At 46.4% G+C, this 21,225-nt stretch overlaps 1 protein-coding gene across 4 annotated transcripts in view; it reads left to right on the top strand.

Moving 5' to 3' along the window:
- The window catches only part of DGAT2 (diacylglycerol O-acyltransferase 2), a 36,704-nt gene extending 21,276 nt beyond the window's left edge, over nt 1-15,428 (top strand). For 2 of the 4 annotated variants that reach the window (XM_005290531.5, XM_005290530.5), the window contains 4 exons: nt 7,505-7,709; nt 11,263-11,437; nt 12,497-12,699; nt 13,950-15,428. In XM_005290531.5, the coding sequence (XP_005290588.2) occupies nt 7,505-7,709; nt 11,263-11,437; nt 12,497-12,699; nt 13,950-14,104 (738 nt within the window). In that variant the 3' untranslated portion in view covers nt 14,105-15,428. The remainder of the gene's footprint in view (nt 1-7,504; nt 7,710-11,262; nt 11,438-12,496; nt 12,700-13,949) is intronic. The other 2 variants (XM_065581756.1, XM_005290532.4) reach the window with 1 other exon arrangement.
- Nucleotides 15,429-21,225: the final 5,797 nt, after the last annotated feature.

Genomic DNA, 21,225 nt, shown 5'->3' with positions numbered 1-21,225 from the left:
TAAACAAAGTCATGGTCTGTATGAAATTTTAGTTTGTACGGACTTTGCTAGTGCTTTCGTGTAGCCTGTTGTAAAACGAAGCCAATGTCTAGATGAGTTGACATATGTTCTGGGAGGCCTCTATGTATCCCTGGCTGAGAACCACTGCAGTGCTTGTGAATGTGAACTAGTGTTTGTGCACGTGAACCCTGTAGTGCTTGGCTTTATAAAGTGCCTGCTTGGTCAGAAGAGATGCACAGTTAAAATGCTGAATATGTGTACTTTAATGCTGGCTACTTAAAGTTCTGCTGAAGCCATTCGGGAGCGAAGAGTGTAGCTGCAAACAGCCTCTGCTTAATACTATTATTTCAAATAAGCACCTGACAATTAGCTTGCTAGCAGAGTCAAAGGTGGCTGCAGGCAGCCTTGCACCATTCATGCCAAATGAGGCTTGTAAGAGCTTTTCCAGCTTGCTCCCAAATCCCTTTGATCTGGCTGGCCTAGTTGGCATACAGAAGAGTATTTTCCTTCCTTCTAAGCTGGTCCTGCTGCAGCTAAATTGAAGCAGAGGCTCTTGCATCCTGCACTAGACATCGCAGATCTTCTTTAATCCCTAATTTCAATAACCTCCAGCCCCTCTGCTGAGATTGAATAGATGGGTGGTTCTGCAAAAATGGTAGCCAGACCTTGGGGCTTAGCACTCCCACCCCACCCCAGGTCAGGGGATTGGGCTATGGAGGAAGCAAGACAGGACAAACTCCAGCCTCTGGGGATACAAGGGGTATTCCTGGCACCAGTGAGGCAGGGAGATGCCCAGCTGGTATCGCTTGCTCCAGACACCTTGGACCCAAGTGATGTCAGCAGCCAGCATGCAGCACTGGGAGCTCTCAGACGGCTTTTACTCTCTGCTGATCGGCTGTTTGCGCCAGCCTCTGCCTCAGTCCTCACACTGCCTGCATCGTTCTCCCTGCCCCCACCAACCCCTTGCTCTCTTCGCTTGTTCTAACCTCCCTCCTCCTTACCCAACGCCTCCTGCTGGTCCAGCATAAAGAGGAATAAATACGAACAGGAATTAGCCCTGTGCTCAGTCACCCCTGCCCCCTGGCTTGTAGCTGTGTTCCTTTCCTTCACTCCAGGGGTGTGTCTCCATGTGGTGCCGGAGGTGTAAATTCCAGCTCAAGCAGAACTTGAGGGGTAAGACCCACTGTCTGATCTAGTGGGCTTAACTGTAGTGTATGGTGGTGTGAGGAGGGGGAGGGGCTGGCTGGCCCAAGCCTGTATCTGGCTGACATGCTAGGTGCATACTAGACGCAGCTGGCCCATCACACCATTGCTGCCGCCACTCAAAGGGTAGATGTACCCTTGGTCTACAAATAAATTTGGATAGTCAGTGCTTTGAGGTGAGCCCTAGGTCTGGCTGGTGTTCAAATCCTTGGACCCTAGGCTGTTCAGGCTCTCTACTTGGACTGTGTCCTGTTACTATGACTACTTCCACTTCTGCTTGTGCATGCTCTGTCGCGGTGTCAGACTCAACAGCTCCCCGTGCACCCAGTGGTCACGTTCACAGCAGTTTTATTAGCTGTGGGGAGGAAAGTCCAACCTCAGGGCACTGTGCCAAAGGTTGTAGCTTCAGTCTGGGGGTAACCCTTTTTAAATATCACTCGGTAACCGCTGAACAGCGTGAGGCAAGGGGAAGCAGGGATTTTGTGCTGCTGAACTTTGCATTAGGGCACCTTTCACCTAGTGAGGGCTGTAAAATAAGCGGAGGAGGAAGGTTTCACAGGGAGCAGAGAGTGAGGTGTTGAAGGGGGGCACCAGGGAAGCTTTAGGATCTCCATGCTAAAGTAGTAGTATGTGTACAGGGGAAAACAAAACAATGGGCAGTTATGGACTACTCTCCCTCTTAATCAGCTGGCTTAATCACCTATAGGATTTTGTGGGAAATGCCATGCTCCGACCAGTGGTCCATCTAGTCCACAGTCCTGCCACCAACAGTGGCCAATGGCAGTTTTAAAGGAAGGTGCAAGAAAATCCTCCTGGGTAACTTGTGCCTAGGAAAAGTTTCTTTCTAGCCTCTGCCAGGTACAGGTTTGGCTGAAGCCCTGACACAGGAGCATTTATCATGCTTCCAAAGCTCTTGTTCTTTTAATTATTATAATTCTGGATTTTTCTCTCCCCTCCCCCTCCGCCTGAGTGTTTCTTTCTCTCTCTAGAAGCCTCCTTGCTTTGCTGGAAATGCCACATCACTCTGGGGTACAGCTTTAAAGAGCATCGTGGGCATGGTCTGCTCAGTGATACAACTCACTAACCCGGCACCTACCCCCTCAGCGGGTACCACAGACATAACTGGCTGGCCTGCCCCATCCTTCTGGGATGCTGTGCAAAGGAAGGGCAGTGGGCTGTGTTAAACTGAGGAGAGAAGGGGAGGATGTAGTTTTCTGACCAGGTTGTCTCATGTGCCAGACGTCCACCAGGCTGGAGGGGTTGTGGGGAACGCCTGTCCGTCTGCTGTGCATAAAAGCCACACATGGCTTGCGCTAGTCTCTGGGCTGCTGTCTGGAGGTGTGACTGCAGAATGCATAGACCTACTGGCTTGGACCTACTACTTGGATCGAGCGAGCTTGGGTATCGCTAGCACTGTAGAGGCAGCGGTATGGACTAGCTCTCCAAGTATGCACCTAGAGTACTGGTGGGACTGCACTCCAGTGGCTAGCCGGTCCCACCACAGCTCTGCTATTTAGTGAGCTAGCTCGATCCAAGCTAACTCAGGCCTGTCCACACATGAGGCAATCCCACCTCGTGACAGCAGTGTAGACATACCCGTGGGGTTTCTGTAGCCCATTCACAGTGCTCGGAGAAAGGGGTGGAGGGGGTGTAACCAAACACTCCTCATTGCTGCTTCAGCTTCCAGAAGGCTGGCAGGGTTGCAAAAGGGCCTCCTGTCCGGTGGAAGCCCTGACAGATTAGAGTCCAATGGCGAACAGACACCACTGTAGAGTGCAGCTTTCAGAGCCCCGAAGGGTGTGAACTCCCTCCTAAAGTGACCTCTCGGGATAAACACAAGCACGTGGGATTCAGGGTGACCAAGTGCAGCTGCTGGGATGAGCTGGCTCTCTTCCCCCTCTCACTGTGGTCAATGAGGCATATAGAAGGGGCAGGCTCTGCATATGCATTATTAGAATGCAGAAAGGTAACCCGGACCTTGCAGCATCTTTAATTAGGTCTGAGCTGTAACCCAGAGCAGCCTTACTCCTGAGAGGGGTATGGCCCCATCCCTTCACAGCTGAGGAAACTGAGATCAAATAACTTGCCCCAAGACGTACAGAAAGTTAGTCACAGAGCTGGCAATGGAATAGGAGTCCTGCTTCCCTGTGCTCCTCTATCTAGACTACTCCAGCAGTGGGAAAGCTGTGCTTAGGTGTTTGTACTGCTAGTCTGACAGCAAAGGGACAATCGGCTTCACTGGAGTCTGTTAAAGCTCCGGTTTCAGAGTAGCAGCCGTGTTAGTCTGTATCCGCAAAAAGAAGAACAGGATACAGGATATGCATCCGAAGAAGTGGGCTGTAGTCCACGAAAGCTTATGCTCTAATAAATTTGTTAGTCTCTAAGGTGCCACAAGTACTCCTGTTCTTCTTTTTGTTAAAGCTCCTTCACCCTTTTAACTGCAAAGTGTCTAAGGCTCTAAAGCTATTAGTAAATGCACTACATGTAACTTATAGACCCTGAGGCTGGTTAAACCAAACTGCAGGTGTACTGTGGCCACCTTCCTTGCCCAGGCCTACTAGTCACTACTTGCTACCTGTCTCCCCCAGTACTAGGGCAGGAGAAATCGGGTACTGCTATTTTATCCATAACTGAATGTTCAGTCTCTCTCCACCCATTCCCCTCCTTTTAGTTATCCCTGCTACTCCTGAAAAGCAGTTTCCATTTCTTTGTCTGGCCCCATGACTCTTTCTTGCATCCCAAAGCCATAAAGATGTGGAATGTCCTTCCTGCTATATCCGGGTACTGGAACAAAGCAAGGTGGCAGAACATGCACTACAGTGCCAATTAATGATGCACAGCAGTTTGATCGGTAACGGGATGCAATCTTTTTGCATTTAACTCCTTTCTCTGCTGATGAGACATGAAACAGTTCAGCTTTAAAACCACATGGTGCCTGATTCTCAAAAATTGTGAGTGCTATAATATAAGCAGCTCTTTAGGGCAGGGGTTGTCTTGTTCTAGGTTTGTACAGCGCCAGACACAATGGGATCCTGGTCTGTGATTGAGGATCTTGAGTATTACTGCAGTACAAACCATAAATAATTGAGCTCTTCAGAAAGCTCATCTAGAGATTGTCGTTCTGGGGGCTCAAAATCAGACCTTTGGGGTTTCTTCTTCTTCTTCCAGAGAAGGAAAACAGAGTTGCTTTGTGTCCTCTTGCCGGCTTTTCTTTTCATGAGATTAAAAAGGGGGGAAACCCTGAAAAAAAATTGCCCTAATTTATAAAGCAATAAGTTTGAATCTTGGCATCTTGGGGTTGGCACTTAGCAAAACAGGGTCCCCTCCTGCTCAAGAACTGTGGCTGCTACCATCATGTAATAAATCTGAGCATCCTTCTAATACTCCTGGGGTATTAGTCCTACAGAATTTATAACTTTGTAACTGTTGCAAAGAGAGTAAGTCCCTGGGGAAGATGATGATGATGATGATCCATACGTTTAACCTGCTGAAGTATCATTCGTGTGCTTTTTTCAGAACAAATGTTACTGTGTGGTAGATTTGTTTTTGAGAGTACGGTCCTCTGTTTGATTCAAACTCCTGGATGCTTGATCAATTGCTAGGTACTTTTTGGTGATCTGGAATCTTGGCAATTCAGGACAACATGACTTGACTTCTCTTGCCTAGAAATCTCTTCGCGTAAAATGTGTTGTGATGGTGCAAACCTACTTTCACCAGATATTTGGAAAGTTTCTGCATTCTTTCAAATACAGCCTATTGCATGTGCATACAAACGCCAGGGCATTAGATTTATCACCACACGTTAGGCCCACAGAGATGCATTTCGTTGCTTTGTCGTTTAGTCGAGCCATGTTGTCATATCACCAATAAACTTCTTGGCGTAAATCAGCTATGATGGTGCAACATTATCAGTTTTTTGGAAAGTTTCTCTGCTCTTTCAAATACAACTTATTATATATGCATACCAAGGGTCATATTCTGCCTTTGGACATGTGAGAGCTTTGTAAGCTCTTTGGAGCAGGGACTGTCTTTTTGTTACGAGTTTATCCAGCACCTAGCACAATGGTATCCTGGCTCGTGACTGGGGCTCCTGGGTACTACCACAGTACCCAAACATGAGTGCAGCTCCCACTGAAGTTAACCCATTAAACTGACTTTAATGTAAGATGCATGTAGATATCTGAGGCCAAAATTTAGACTGTGGTGTGTTGTACTATATACTACAACAGAGCAGTTAAAGTTTCTGCCTTTTTGGAACCTGGCAGAATCTGTACAGTCTTATTCTGAATGCACCATCTGAAACAAAGCCAGTCTCTCTGCTCCTGCATCCACCAAGGAATTCTAGTCCGTGATCCCTGTTCTGCCTTGTGAAAGACCAGTTGATAACTTGTATAAAGTATCCAGGCTTTAATGGCAGAGAAGGTCACTCACAGATGCAAAGCCATCCTATGCTATGATTTACAGGGTCACTGAACTACGCGACAATTACATGATTTCCTTTCCCAGTCAGATGGCTTTTCATGGGGGTGTTTTTGTGTGCTAAATGGTAGCAGGTTAATTAAGTGAAACCAATTTGCACCTAGCACGGCTTCAGGCAGGTCATGGATTTTTCTCTGCACTTTGTTTGCTATGTGTGGCTAGGGTTACCATATTTCAACAATCAAAAAAGAGGACATGGGGTGCCGCCCTAGCCCCACCCCCTCCCACTTCCTGCCCCCCTCAGAATCCCCCTACCCCCTACCTGTCCCCTGACTGCCCTCTCCTGAGATGCTCCCTCCACCCTAACTGCCCCCAGGACCCTGCCCCCATCTAAGTCTCCCTGTCCCCTGACTGCCCTAACCACTCTCTACACCCCCTTCTTCCAACAGCCCCCCCAGAACCCCAAACCAATCTAATCCCCCGTTCCCTGTCCCTTGCCTGTCCCCCCTACCAGGCGGAGGGAGAGTTGCGAGCTCCACGGGCAGCCAACACTGTGGCACTGCTCTGCGGGGGAGGGGGAGGGACTCTGGCTGCTAGAGGGCCCCAGTGGCTGCGGGCGGCTTTCAATCAGGCCCAGCCGTCCAATCAGTGCGCTGCACTCTGCATTGGGGGAAGGGGGAAATCCCAGACACTTCTACTTTATTAGAAGCGAAAAAGCCGGACATGTCCGGGGAAACCCGGATGGATGGTAACCCTATGTGTGGCTGAGAACTAAGATGCGTGGATGAAATTTGAATTTGTCCAGGAGGGATTGATTCTGTACCAGTCTGTCTTCTCCCTATTTTCAAATGGCCAGAAAACTCGCACAACCTTGAATCAAAAAGGCTTGTCACTTGGATTCCTGTACAGGTCCTCCAGGAACTGAACAGTACCAGCCACTGGTTATGAAGGCCTTGTGCACCCACTTTTGGCATTTTAGAGTTGGGGAAAGATCGCACTAACATGGAAAGAAAAATGTTACAGAAACTATCTGCTGCCAATCAAGCGCAAACTATGTTGAGGCTGCTTATTTCGGGAGGTGACTAAATGTAAACTGCTCTAGAAGTGCAAAGCAGCAGATGGGGGTTTCAGGGAGTCAGAGCCTGCATTCGGGTACTCAGCAAATTTAATTTTGCTAGCAGCTACAGGTAACGAATACAGGAAATGGTTTTTCCCTAGTTCCTGTGCAGTAGTTCAGTCTAAAGGGCTTTGTGGCACCAAGTACAACCTCTGCTTCCAGGACTGCAAAGAATAGGATTTCAGGACATGAGGGATGGCAGGAGTAGGGTGACCAGGTGTCCCGATTTTATAGGGACAGTTCCAATTTTTGGGGCTCTTTCTTATATAGGCACCTATTACTCCCCACCCCCTGTCCTGATTTTTTACACTTGCTATCTGGTCACCCTAGGCAGGAGGGGCATTGAAGGGAAATGGGTTTTTGCTGAAACCCAATCACTCCCTTAAACGTGGCAAAGTGAGCGTGTAGCCCCATGATAGGGGACACTTTCATACAATATTTGCCTCTTAACTGTAGGGTGCCAAAAGGATTTTCTTATTGAATCTCTCATTCATTTCCACCATCCCAAGTGAATTCAAGATGGTATGTCCTGTATTTCCTTGGTGGATGGTGATGGGAGGTACATTTCTGGGCTGGGATCAGAAGATCAGCATTGGTGAATTGGGCACTGACGCTTTGCGGATTTCAAAATTTAGTGTCAAACTTATTTTTCAAAACCTCCTTTTCTCTTGGCCTTGTATTGTATCGTGCAAGAGAATTTCTGCATGCAATTTTGCTGGTGTTTTAAACAATTGTGTTAACTTTACGTTCCTTTCTCTTTCTCAGCTGGTTAAAACCCACAATCTGCTGACCAACAGGAATTACATTTTTGGCTACCACCCGCATGGAATCATGGGCTTGGGTGCGTTCTGCAACTTCAGCACAGAAGCCACTGGTGTTGGCCAGAAGTTTCCTGGGATCAGACCGTACCTTGCTACATTAGCTGGGAACTTTAGAATGCCTATTTTGAGGGACTACTTAATGTCTGGCGGTAAGAACGAAAGATCCCACTCCTTCCTCTCTCCCTCTCACCACCTAGCCACTCTCCAGATTCTGTCTTTCTCTCCCTCCTCTCCCCTCTCCCTCCCCGCCCCCGGTCTCTATTGCAGCATCCAAAGCTTGAAGCTGAAATCAGTTTATTTGCAGAATCTTTTTCCTCAGCTTGTTCTCGTCTCGCCTGCTGGAGCAGCTGAGACTGGTTTATATTAGTAGAAAGACAAAGGCACGCTGAAGCCCATATCTTGCCATGTTTCTGAGGCCAGGTCTACACTACCCCCCTAATTCGAACTAAGGTACGCAACTTCAGCTACGTGAATAACGTAGCTGAAGTTCGAAGTACCTTAGTTCGAACTTACCTTGGTCCACACTCGGCAGGCAGGCTCCCCCGTCGACTCCGCGGTACTCCTCTCGCCGAGCTGGAGTACCGCAGTCGACAGCGAGCACTTCTGGGTTCGACTTATCGCGTCCAGACTAGACGCGATAAGTCGAACCCAGAAGTTCGATTGCCAGCCGCCGAACTAGCGGGTAAGTGTAGCCAAGGCCTAAGAAACACTGCAGGTGGGCAATCTAGCAGTGGCACCAGTGGATGTGGGCTAAAGGATACAATAAGCCTCTTCCATCTCCTAAGATCTATTGAGCATTTGGAGGTGGTGAGAAAAAAACAGGCCAAATTTATGTCTAGCAAACGTAAGTGTTTTCTTTGGTGCTTGATTATTTTAGTACTGTGGTTAACTTTTGCTTCTTAATCCTATTACATTTACCGTAATTACCAAAAAGGCTATAGAAAATTGGCAGTTTGCCTTTAAGGGGGAAACTTGGACTATTAACTCTGATGGCCAGGAAAGGAATGTTAGGGTAGGTCTATACTACAAAAGAGACGTTGGTGCCGCTGCGCTTCTGTAGCGCTTTGATGAAGAGCGCTCTCCCATCGGCTTAGTAGTCGCTCCACCTCTGCGAGAGGCTGTAGCTACGTTGGCTGGAGAAACTCACCTGCCAACATAGCGCTGTCTTGGGAGGGGGCTACAGTCAGTATAATTACATTGCTCAGAGGTGTGAAAACCACACCCTTGAGCAACGTACTTCTACTGAAATAAGTGTAGTGTAGACTTGGTCTTAGGAAGGAGACTTAGACATGCTCTGTGTGGCAGTAGCCTGTGGTGAGGTTACACTTGAACATTTAGTTTGTGGCAAGCTGGAGGTCTGAATCTAGCCTACCATGGACTGTCCACATGCAATGTGGTGATGTGCTTTTTATCTTGTCTTTTTTTTTTTTCAAAGGGCTAGCTCCAAGCACTGCAACTAAGTGTATGTATGTGTCCGCCCACACACACATACACACCAGTAGAGTGCACACAAACAGACCATGGCAGGCACTGTGGGGTAGAGTCACACCATGGCTTGCTACCAAGGAGGGATGGTCTCTTGCTAACCTGCATGTCCTATGGGCTAGTTAGCTACCTACCACAGATAGACTAGGTAATGGTATTATTTCAGCTTGTAGCTGTTCCATAAAGCCCTTTTGAAGGGAAAAGCAAGCTGTCTCTCCATTTAGATGGGGCTGGGGGTATTAAGCAGTGAAATTGATCTTCCTATGTTGCACTAATGCATCTCATTCATTCCAATCTTTAAATCATGTATGTTGTAAGTTCTAGTGAGAAAGCTGTCACTGATTTCAGGAAAATAGAAGTCCTTTGACTGTGTACTGTGTTTTAAGAAGAACAGGAGTACTTGTGGCACCTTAGAGACTAACAAATTTATTAGAGCATTTGTTAGTCTCTAAGGTGCCACAAGTACTCCTGTTCTTCTTTTTGCGGATACAGACTAACACGGCTGTTACTCTGAATACTGTGTTTTAGTGTATCTGAAACTTGATTTAGGAACAAGGACACTTTTTCTAGACTGAGAATAACCTTACCATAAAATCCCTGTATTTCAGGAATCTGAGAAGATACTGCATATATTTAGCATTGTCAATTAAGTGATTTTTAATAAAGCTGGAAAATAAATCCCCCTTTTCTACTTCTGATTGGAATTTTAAGCTCCTTGGAGCCAAGCCTGGCACTAATTCCGTAAAGCATTATGCCCCCCTGTAGGGCTGTATAATGGATGGTATTCACCTACTCTCCTGCAGACTGTATCCTCATCTTTGCCAGTACTGGGTTCTTGAGAGAATTATGCTGCAGTAATGAAGGCCACCAGAATACCTTTTCACCATACATACTTTCTAGTTTGAGAGCAGAACAGAAAGTGTCTAGCTTGCTTTAACTTCTAGCACTCTCCATTTTGAAGTGCAGTGTTAGAAAAATGCGCTAGTTCTTTGGCTAATCGACACTGGAAAAAAGAGAGATCCCAGTGTGAAGGTGCACTGTGCATTTCTTGCTTTCCACCCCAGAATGCAACACGAAAGCATCTTTCCAGGGACATGAGATTTCTCCCCACTGTTTCCTGTCTCTCTTCATGGTTCACACTCTATCCCCCAGCAAAAACCATTACACAGCCATTAAAATATTTAGAAAATCCTGCTAAATTGACTGAGCACTCAAATTTTCTCCCTTTAAGTGTAAAACTACTCTGAGTGCTACAAAATTTGGGGGCAGGATTTCTCCCTTAAATTAGACAGCCCTATGGCTCTTGGACAAATGGGCATTCATCTGAGTGCAGAAGTGAGCTCTTATGTGCTAGCCATTCCGGCACTACATCAGTGACCAATACTGCCAACTGAAAGGGTAAAGTTCAGTGCCCATGTGCCAGAGCAATGATGTCCTGTAATAGCAAAAGGCTGGTGGGATTAGGGGCCTTGTACTGATGTAAGACTAGTGCCGCATCTATCTGTTTTAGGCCCGGCTTTTTAAAGGTATTTGGGCATTGCTGTGCTCTGTGCTGCAGTACCTAACTGATTTAGGAGTGAAAATATTTTCAAAAGGGAGTTAGGCACTTAAGATGCTAAATACCATCCAGTATCAATGGAACTTTGGGGGGGGAGCGATAGCTCAGTGGTTTGAGCGTTGGCCTGCTAAACCCAGGGTTGTGAGTTCAGTCCTTGAGGGGGCCACTTAGGGATCTGGGGCAAAATCAGTACTTGGTTCTGCTAGTGAAGGCAGGGGGCTGGACTCAATGGCCCTTCCAGTTCTTTGAGATAGGTATAATCTATATATATTTTTAATTTAGATGTTTAAGTGCTTAAATCCCTTTTGACAATGAGATTTAGGTTTCTAAATCACTTAGGTGTTGCAGTGCTGAGCTCCGCATACCCATGTGGCTTTAAAAATCTTTGGAGTTCATTTTGGTCCGTGGGGATTTCCTTTCTAAGTTAGGAGGATGGTTGGCCTATTTAGGACCATCCAGCTGGTCTATAACAGCTGGAATTGAATAAGTGCCATATCTCACCCTGGAGGATGGGGGGAGATGCTCTTTAAAAGTTGGGGATTATGCAGCGCTTTGTTTTCAAAACCAAATGTGTCCCTCCTTGCCCACTCATCTTCTGCACTGCAAACGGCAAGTCTTCAGTAATTCCTAGCCAGATTTCTCTCTCCTGGAATGCTCAGGTATCTGTCCTGTGAACCGCGACAGCATAGATTACATCCTGTCCAAGAACGGCCGTGGAAATGCAATTGTCATTGTGGTGGGAGGAGCTGCAGAGTCCCTGAACTGCACGCCAGGGAAGAACTCGGTGACTCTGAAAAATCGGAAGGGATTTGTGAAGCTGGCTCTACGACACGGGTAAAGGAGAAATCCGCTCTAATCCATAACACTTCAATTTCCAGCACACCTATGGGAGTAGATTTATAACAGCCCCCTCATTACACTCCCCCTCAGCACCCGCAACCCCAGTCCCAGCGGCTCCGGCTCGGCCCCCGGGGCGAGCGGCCCCCGGCCTGGATCCAAGTCCCACGACCCCTCCCTATTTTCCCCAGACATGCCTGGCTTTTTGGAATTTCCTCCCGGACTGGGATTTGAGGACCAAAAAGCCGGACATGTCCGGGAAAAATCCAGACGTATGGTAACCCTATCAGTAAGACTCTGCTGTTCCAAAGCCTGTATTGTCCTTTACTTTGTTCCACTTCCACGGTATTGTTCTGCCCACCCCTGAAATAGGAACCAGATTAACTTTTTGTGTGTGCGCACCTATATGAAACTGGCAGTTCAGGTGCTTGCTTCAGCCCCGCCCATGCAGCTCTGGTTGTGTAAGTCATTGATGGATAGCTCACCTTTTTTCTGATTTGGGGGTTGTATTATGGGAACGCCGAGTGGCCCTGGCTAAGATCATTGTGCTAGGCATGCCATGCTCTGTACATATACATGGGCAGTCCCAGCCCCATAGCTCTTGCAATTTGAAGAGACAAGTCAAAGCGTGGGAGAAGAATGGGGGAAATCCTTCCTTATGGAGGAGAAACAGATTAAACGATTGGCCCAAGGAATCCAACCTGGAACTCCTGAGTCTCTCTGGTGCCTTAATCACAATCCCATCCTCCCTCTCTAGTTTAGACTCTGTCTTCTGATGATTTGTACAACTGACCGGGGCACCCACTGGAGCATATTGCATCTTGGAAACCATAGTAACTCCTAGCAATAGCGAAGTATTTAGCATAGTAACTCCTAACAACATCCTTGTTTTGGATGTTGCAGGCAAAGTTGCAGTGAATACAGCATGCAGAAAATCAGCTGGAGCCTCCCCTGTTGCTCTTCTTTGCTCAAGCATGTGTCTGCTGGCTTTGAGCCTAGAAGGTGATTTCCAGCCTCTGGAAGGTTTTGATTCGCGTCTTGTTTCTTTCTTTGTAGAGCAGATTTGGTCCCGGTGTATTCGTTTGGCGAGAACGAGGTTTACAAGCAGGTGATCTTCGAGGAGGGCTCCTGGGGAAGATGGGTCCAGAAGAAGTTTCAGAAACACATCGGTTTTGCTCCGTGCATATTCCATGGCCGTGGCCTTTTCTCTTCCAACACCTGGGGATTGCTACCTTATTCCAAGCCCATCACCACTGTTGGTAGGCACTGGATTTGAACATGTACATGACATTCTGCACCGCCCTGTTCTATTGGGCTGGAGAAGAGGCTGGTTTAGACTGTGCTGAGGTTAGGATAACTAGACTCCCTGGATCTAAAGGCTCAGATTCAAGCAGGATGAACTTAGCCTTTTATCCTTCCTTGCAGTCACCATGTTGGTTTAGCAGAAGTTGTTACACTGGGTTGCTCTCTGGAATCCAGATCTGTGTCTGGATCCCACTCCAGCCTGAGTGTTCTGACACTGAGCCCCCTCTTTGTTCTCGCCTCCCAAAGCACCAAGCTTTTCAGAAGGGAGAAACAGCCCAGTTCTATGCAGGGTTTCTCTTACTGCAGCAGGTATGTCAGGTCTCTAATTCATCCATGTTAAACGTTACAGCAGTTACTTGGATCTACCAGAAACTGAGACTCTTGAAGTCGTCTTAAAGGATCCACAGTGAATGAAAAATCCATCCTACAGCAATTGCCTAAGCTGTGCAGACAGTCCAAAGTTATCATTGTTTCCTTACTCTGTCCCCCTTCTCTCCACGTGGATCCTATGTGAATATCTTATTTACAGTATTGTAGAGCGGCATCTCCCTTTGTGACCCAGATAAGAACAGCACATGAACCAATAGCCAACTCAGCAGAGTGCAGAAGATCAATATATTTGGCATGGATCACCCAGGAACAGTTCAGTGAGCTAGAATTTACCTTTCAGCCCAGGGTAATGCATAAGCTGCACTACCCCAGGCATTGCACCAGGAGGCATTGTATTCCTGAGAAATCCTGCTAAGATACAATTCCTCCTCCTTACTCTTGAAGGGGTAGTAAGTTACTGCTGATCTGTAACGGCAGAAGTTGCTACACCCTCTGGTGCATTGGCAGCAAAATTTGCACTGGTGTAACTTGGATTCTGCTACAACCACTGTAATTGGCTACTAAAGACATGCTCTGCACCACTGGAAACCAGGGATTGTGCCGGTGTGACTTGCACTCTGACGCAGATCTCGCTGAAGGCAGTGGGAATCTTTTCAATAATTGCAATGGGCTTTGGATAACCCCCTTAGTATGTTAAATTGTTCTGGTGCAAGCCCTGTCTTACACCATTGCAGGGCATCTACATCTGGGGCTGCATAAATGTAGCTACACCACTGCAAAACTCCAGCCTAGATAGGAGTCTAGACAATGCAGAAGCCTCAGACCCTCTGTTGGGAGAGAAACTGTCTAATCTGGATTTTGTTTTTCATTTCAGTTGGGGAGCCTATCACCATTCCTAAAGTTGACCATCCGAGCCAGAGGGAGATAGACTTTTATCACTGCATGTATGTGAGCTCTCTGATTAGACTCTTTGACAAGTACAAGACTAAGTTTGGCCTGCCAGAGACGGAGGTATTGGACATCAACTGAGAGAACTATGTTTGACCTGGTGGTAACCTGCTCGAAATCGGAGTTGGAGATGGTGTCTCCAAAAGTCCACGTTGTTTTTTGTTCTATAAAGCTGAAAGCATGTGTGGATGGGTGTCTGTTTTTAAAGGAAAAAAAGTTAGACCTTTTTAAAAATAAAAAAAATCTTGCTTCAGATACATCCCATTACAAATTGCTATCACTATCAAGAAGAACACTACAATTCCCCACAGCTGTGGGAATGAGGACGGGAAAATGTGATTCCCATTGTAATCTGCTATATAATATTTCTGATTGCCAATGATGGACTTTAAATATTCCCACTGCTACAGATTCTTACCAGCAGTGGCACAGATTCTGCTGGGAGAGTTGGGCCCATTCATTTTGCAACCCAAAGAAAGCACTTATTTGATTTGATAGTGACCCCGGTATTGTAGGTACATAGCACAAGGGCGTTTCTGGTTGGGAAAAGCCCCTTCTGAAAGCACAAACAATGCAATTTGATGGTTGGGCCCTGTTTTATAGCTTCTGGTGTGCATGGGGTTGGAAACCAAAAGAACTTGTAACTCTAATGTACCATGTTATTTCCATGCAGTATATAGTATATTTAGCTCCCTCTTTTTTTAATTTTTGAATGTCTTTATAAGCAGGTCTGACTTTAGATGGTACTTGAATGTGTGTTGTATGAGAATGTTGGAAGCGCTCAGTATTAGCCAGCAATACTTTAAACAAACTCTAGAAGTATTGGGAGGTGCAATTTTATGTGAATGTAATAATGGCCCTGATCCTGCAAACACTCAGGGATGTGCAGCAGGGTGAATCCGACGGGGCTGTTCATGTGCATGAAGTGATGCGTGTGTTTGCAAGATCAGGGTCCAAATGTAAAGTTGGGAATGAATTCTGCTGTTCAAAGAGGAGTTTATAAAAAAATTATAATATATTCCATGCTGTGAATGTAAGGAAGTAGTCTTTCTGCACAGGATATACATTTATTGACTGTTTTTAAATGTTTGTTTATAAAATGTTTACATGGATGTTGACAATGATGCTTGTAGTGAGATGTTGTATTCGGAGTACTGTGTGTGTGTGTGTGTGTGTGTGTGTGTGTGTAATTTAAAACATTGCACTACTGCATGTGTAACCTGCCTTCTTCAACAGTTAGTTGTTGAGTGTATTGAAGCTCTGAAACGTGCCTTTGTATTATGCAAGAGGACAGTCCTGGAATCTTGCATCACAACTACATGTTCCTCCTTTCCTATTTGATGGAATATTGTACCACATCCAAACTTTTTGTACAAATTTATAGAAATAAATTTGAGCAAAAATAGTTCATACCCTCTTCTCCTGCGCCATGGCTCTCTTCTGCATCCTACAGATGTGTAACCGGGTTCCTTAAATGTTATCTGTGGCTATTTGGTTTATTTTATTTAGACTGTGTTGCAAGTGCTCCTCCAACATACTCTGGGTGCATGTGCATAGGGCAATGACATCCTACAGATTAACCAATAGTAAATCTTTAACTCTTCCCCTCTCAACCTCTCAGAAATTAAACACTTACTTTCCAGAGATCCTTCATGAGACCCAGGTTTGGAGTAGAGCCCTGAAATGTGCTGAAACTCCTCTTGTGCAGATCTTACACATCAGTTACTACTTCAAGTAGTGTCCCTATGGGTGCTCCACTGAAGGGGTTTCTGCGTTGCTGCGCTGCTGATCGGAGAACTTTGGGTGCATGTGCTGCTCCTCACGTGCAAACCCACCTCAGTTCCTTCTATAGCTCCGTCTCTAGCCAAGGGTGGTTGAGCTGTCCATTTGTGGCTCAATGCTTTTAGAATTGCTAATTTTTTAGCTTCCCTGGAAGCCTCTTTTCTTAGTTTACATTTTATTTTGGACATTGCCTTTTTAATAAAACTTTTTTTGTCTTTTGCCAACCCCTTGGTATGCCCAAGCCCCCTCTTCTCCCTCCCTGCTTCAAAAAGTGTCTCAGTTGCAAGGAATCTTAGTGCCTGACGGACACTCAAAGTGCGTTCACTGCCTGGGAGAGAGAAACAGTCCACAGACGTGTGCCTTGTGTCAGCAACTGAAGCCCAGATCCAGGGAAGATGGAGAACTGAGGCTCAAACTCCTACTCAAGGAGTCAGCCCGTAGACTTCCTGAGTCCTGGCAGGAGCCCTCACTGCAAGGGAGATGAGCGAGTGCAGACTCCCAGGAGCCATTCACGCAAGACCTCTAAGGCAAGGCCCAGGAGTCCCCATAGAGCGCCACAATCAACTGAAAATTATCTCCACCTGGATCAGTGTCATTGGTACTGAACTGGTACAGTTGTCATTGGTACAGAACTGAAGCCATCTAAATCTGGTACCCAGGGCACACGTGGTCCCAGACCAACAGAGCTAGTTACTCTCTTAATGCCCAAACTTTTACAAATTACAATGCGCATACACACACCTAATATATAGAACTATAATCATAATTTTGTCCTGGACATTGAAGATGGTTGCATTGAGCCCTTGAAGTCCTAGAGTTAGATCACTCAGGCGAGAGACTATATCGGACAAGTAGCCCAGCCATGAGAGCCAAGCTGTGTCATACAGACAGTGAGTGGGAATGGGTGGTCTGTCAAAAAATACCTGGAGGTGGGCATGAAGTTCAAAGCAATGTGCCCTGTGACCGCTGTCAAACCTCCATGTGGAGCAATAGAGTGACATGCTTGCTTCCACTCTCATTACAAAGAGTGGAAAAGATTCTGGAGTTCAAGGGTTGAGCTTTTATAAAGTTTACAGCGCTGTCCTGCACTTCCTTCCAGTTGGTGCAAGGGCTTCCCTATGCATACTGCAATGTGCCCGCATTGCATTGGGAGCGACTGCTCTGATACGTGTCGCTATTCCACTATACTTACCAGTCATTGGTTTGGCGCCATCAGTGCAGATGCCAATACATCCTGACCTGATGATACCATGTTTTTGTGAAGTCAAGCAACCAGAAAATCTCCTTCGCAGTTGTGGTAGGCAGCAACTGGAAAAACAAAATGTCCTCCTGTATTGCACCTTTGTAAATATACCACATGTACACAAGACGGTGAGCTAAGCCTGCTATGTCCATGGATTTGTCCAGCTGTGGAGCAAAGTACTGGCTACTAGTGATTGAGTTAGGACCCCATGGGCCATGTCATCAATTCGGCATGCTGCTGTTGTTTGATAATGGCAGGAACTGAATTAATTTTGGGGCATAGTGCTTACCATGGCTGCAGCCACAAGCGATAGTAGTTCCTCTGCTGCAGTGTGAGATTTTTTTTTTTTCCTGATTTCACAACACTGTAACTCACGAAGTATGCTGCTTTGAGGGCCTTAATATCGTCGGCAGCAGTAGAGCGTAAAACTTTCTTGTTTGCCATTAACTGCACCAGTGTCCGCTTGAAAAATCCTAGTGGTTTGTCCTTGTGGTGGTCATATTTTGTTCCTGAGTGTCTGCATAGAAGAGATGGTTTTAGGCTGTTGTTCGACAGACCTTCACTACATCCCACACCCTGCGGCTGAGGGTATTCACTGTCTCCAGTCCAAGTAAATCCCATGTTGATGTACTTTGTCATTTACGTCTTTGGTATAGATCCTGTTTTGTGACTGGTGTTGATGTTTTGCATCACACGCTGAGATCCGTATCTTTAGTCAGTAGTCAACATCTCACCGGCGATTTCTGCAAGTAGACAGATACTGGCAAAACAAATTTCATCACTGATAACTTGTGTTCTTAACATTACCTCTCTTTAGCCATCTGTCCATATTTCACTGTTACAGACAGATAGTTATAGTGCAACATATATAACCAATCCCCTGCCCCCCCTTAAATTCTCTAGCAACATCACAAACTCATCCAGAGCCTGTGTGCGAATGACCTGCCCAAAGTCTCTCAGAGCTGGGATTAGGATTCTGAAGCTCTTGGCTTCAAGAAGCCCCACACCTGAGGTCTGGCTGGTCTTCTCTGTACTTGGTTCAAAAGATTCTCCATTACTAAGGCTCCAAACAGGGAGGAGTCGAGCTCCTGATAAATTGCACTGAGATTCCAAAGCAGGGAACAAACAAAACTATTCCCAGGTATGAGAACTGCTTAGGAATACTAGAATAGCTGGAGGGGAGTGTGACGTTGTGCAGTCTATATGGTTTTATAAAAACTTGATAAGTCAATATAATGTAACTGCGATAGTTTTAGAGAAAATACGGTAATAAGTGAATGTAATGTAACTGGGCTATGCTTCATGCAAAAGGTCTCTTGTAAGGTGTCATTACAAAGCTTATAAGCTACTGAGTATGATCATCTGATTTGTATAAATGTACCACTCTTGTATCTAAAACTAGAAATATAAAATGTAACTCTGAGGGCCTATTGTAATTGTGTAAAGTGTGGACCATTAATGATGGTCTGGAATCTTGATGACTCCCATTGTCTGCAGATGGCTGTATTTACCTGTGAGTCTTCCTGTATATGTGTGTGCTGGCAAGTGAGTAATGAAGTCTTGCAGTGACATGTGATCATGTCACCTGAACTGGAATCCATCTTTAACCTGGTGCTTTTCCAGTGAGGGGGGGTGGAAACCCAGAGAGACAAAGAGTTCCCGCCTTATGCAAAATATATATAAAGGGGGGAAGAGAACAGAGAGGGAGAGGAGCCATCATGAAGAATCCCCTAGCTACCACCTGAGCTGCAACAAGAGCTGTACCAGGGGAAAGAATTGTGCCCAGGCCTGGAAGGTGTCCAGTCTGAGAAAAAACTTACTGAAGCATCTCTGAGGGTGAGATTATCTGTATTCAGTTTGATTAGGCATAGATTTGCGCATTTTATTTTATTTTGCTTGGTGACTTACTTTGTTCTGTCTGTTACTACTTTGAACCACTTAAATCCTACTGTCTGTATTTAATAAAATCACTTTCTATTTAGTAATTCACTCAGAGTATGTATTAATACCTAGGGGAGCAAACAACTGTGCATATCTCTCTATCAGTGTTATAGAGGGCGAACAATTTATGAGTTTGCCCTGCATAATCTTTATGCAGGGTAAAACGGATTTATTTGGGTTTAGACTCCATTGGGAGTTGAGCATCTGAGTGCTAAAGACAAGCGCACTTCTGTGAGCTGTTTTCAGGTAACCTGCAGCTTTGGGACAGGAGATTCAGAGCCTGGATCTGTGTCTGGAGCCAGACAGGAGTGTCTGGCTCAGCAAGACAGGGTGCTGGAGTCCTGAGCTGGCAGGGAAAACAGAAGCAGGGGTAGTCTTTGCACATCGGGTGGCAGCTCCCAAGGGGGGTTCTGTGATCCAACCCGTCACAGGGAGCACTTAACCAGCCAGGAGGGAGGCCAGTGAAAGCTCAGTAGGCAGGTGCAAAAAAGGATTCTTTTCCCCCTCAGTCAGAGGTTCTCAACCTATTTACCATTGTGGGCTGCATATGCAGCTCTCTGTGTGATGTGGGCCATATCCACACTATATAGTACTGTATGGCCCTGAGGCTATCACATGGGCTGCAGCTGTGTGCTGATTGGGTTGCAAGCAGCCCATGGGCCGCAGGTTGAGAACCACTGCCCTAGATGATTGGGACCAAGAGACCAGACACCATCTGTGTCACTCTGCTCTAGGAAGCAAACCTGTGCTGTCTGTGAAGACAGTCTGATGGGGAAGTTGATTCCTCAAGGTTAATTCACAGTTAGGATCCTGGAATGTTTGAAATCACATTCTCTTTTTGTCAGATTTACAGAAAAGCTGTACCGGACCTGGGACAGGACTGAGTACTGGGGCTTATGGTTAACATCTGATCTGCTGCAGGGGTTCTGTGTTATAACGCATGCAGTGATAGGCCCAAGTGTCCCGGCAATTCGGTTCTGGACCTGGATCTGGGCTTTCCATCTCATGTCCACTTCTGCTTCCTGTATCCTGGAAACAGAAATGGTCAGGGCTGGTAGCCTGATGGCTTCACATACACAGAAGCAGGGAGCCAAATGACTCATCAGTCAAGGATAGTAGTAGCTAAGAACCAGCCTGCTCACTTCCTCCTGCCTTACTGACAACGAAGACTATCAGTTCCAGTGTTTTGCTTTGCTGGTGAGCTCACCTTGCCCATGGGAGATGAGATGCTCCACACCCTTAACATGGCTGCCCTCTTGGAATGGGGGTTTAGACAGATGTTGAGGAGAGGCCCTTTGGTGGTCCTGGATGGGAAGAGAGCACCATGGTGGGGCTGGTGAAACATGCTGCAGCTTCCTTCCTCCCTCCGGATTAGAGGCTGTGCACCCACGCTCTGTGCAGACACCAAGGCCGCTAACCCGGATAGAAGCGTCTAAAGGACACTCCACGATGAATCTCACAGAATCCGCCTCCCATGGCTTTTACTCTGGGAAGGTACAGGCTATCTCTGCGCTATTGTAAGAGCTATGTACGGCAGCAGGACCTGGCGAACCAGCGTTCTAGTTCCAGTTCTGGCACTCACCTGCCATGAGCAAGTCACTTCCCATCTCTGTCCTCCTCCCACTCTTGGTCTGGCTTGTCTATTTTAATGGTAAGCTATTTGGGGCAAGGGCTGGCTCTGACCACGCATTTGTACAGCGTCTAGCACAATGGGGCCCTGATCTCAGTCAGGGCTTCTGGGCATCACCCTCCTACAGATAGTAGTAAATAGTATTGCTATATTGGTATCTGTGGTTTCCGCTTAACCTTATCACCTTATTTTCCTCTACTGCTTTATTATTACAGCAAATTTCTTAGTATTAAAGGGAAACTTCTTGGGCTCCCCCTCTCTCCCACAGTGTGCTTCCCTTTCTCCGATCCACTGGGGCTATATCTCCCCTCCAGGTCTTCTCAGAAATAATTGCTAAGATTATTTCTGCTTCTTCCTTTAGGTTAAGTGGAATGAAACCTGAAAGGTTTGATATGTCCCCACATTCCCTAGCTGGTCTCTAATCTGTCCTTGAGGCCTCTCTGTCCCCTTTTAGTTGGGATTGCATTCCTAAGCATTTCAACCTTCTCATTGTCACTGTTACTTGTTCACCCCGGTGGTTCCAGCGTGTGTGGGTGGGGTTGTGTGGGGCTCTCAGACCAGGATCAGAGCTACTGCCCCATACAGAACCCCAACCCTGCTCCAGTC

This window comes from Chrysemys picta, chromosome 1 (genome assembly GCF_011386835.1).
Source record: "Chrysemys picta bellii isolate R12L10 chromosome 1, ASM1138683v2, whole genome shotgun sequence".
NCBI lineage: Eukaryota > Metazoa > Chordata > Testudines > Emydidae > Chrysemys > Chrysemys picta.
This window is presented reverse-complemented; position numbering and strand designations above follow the sequence as displayed.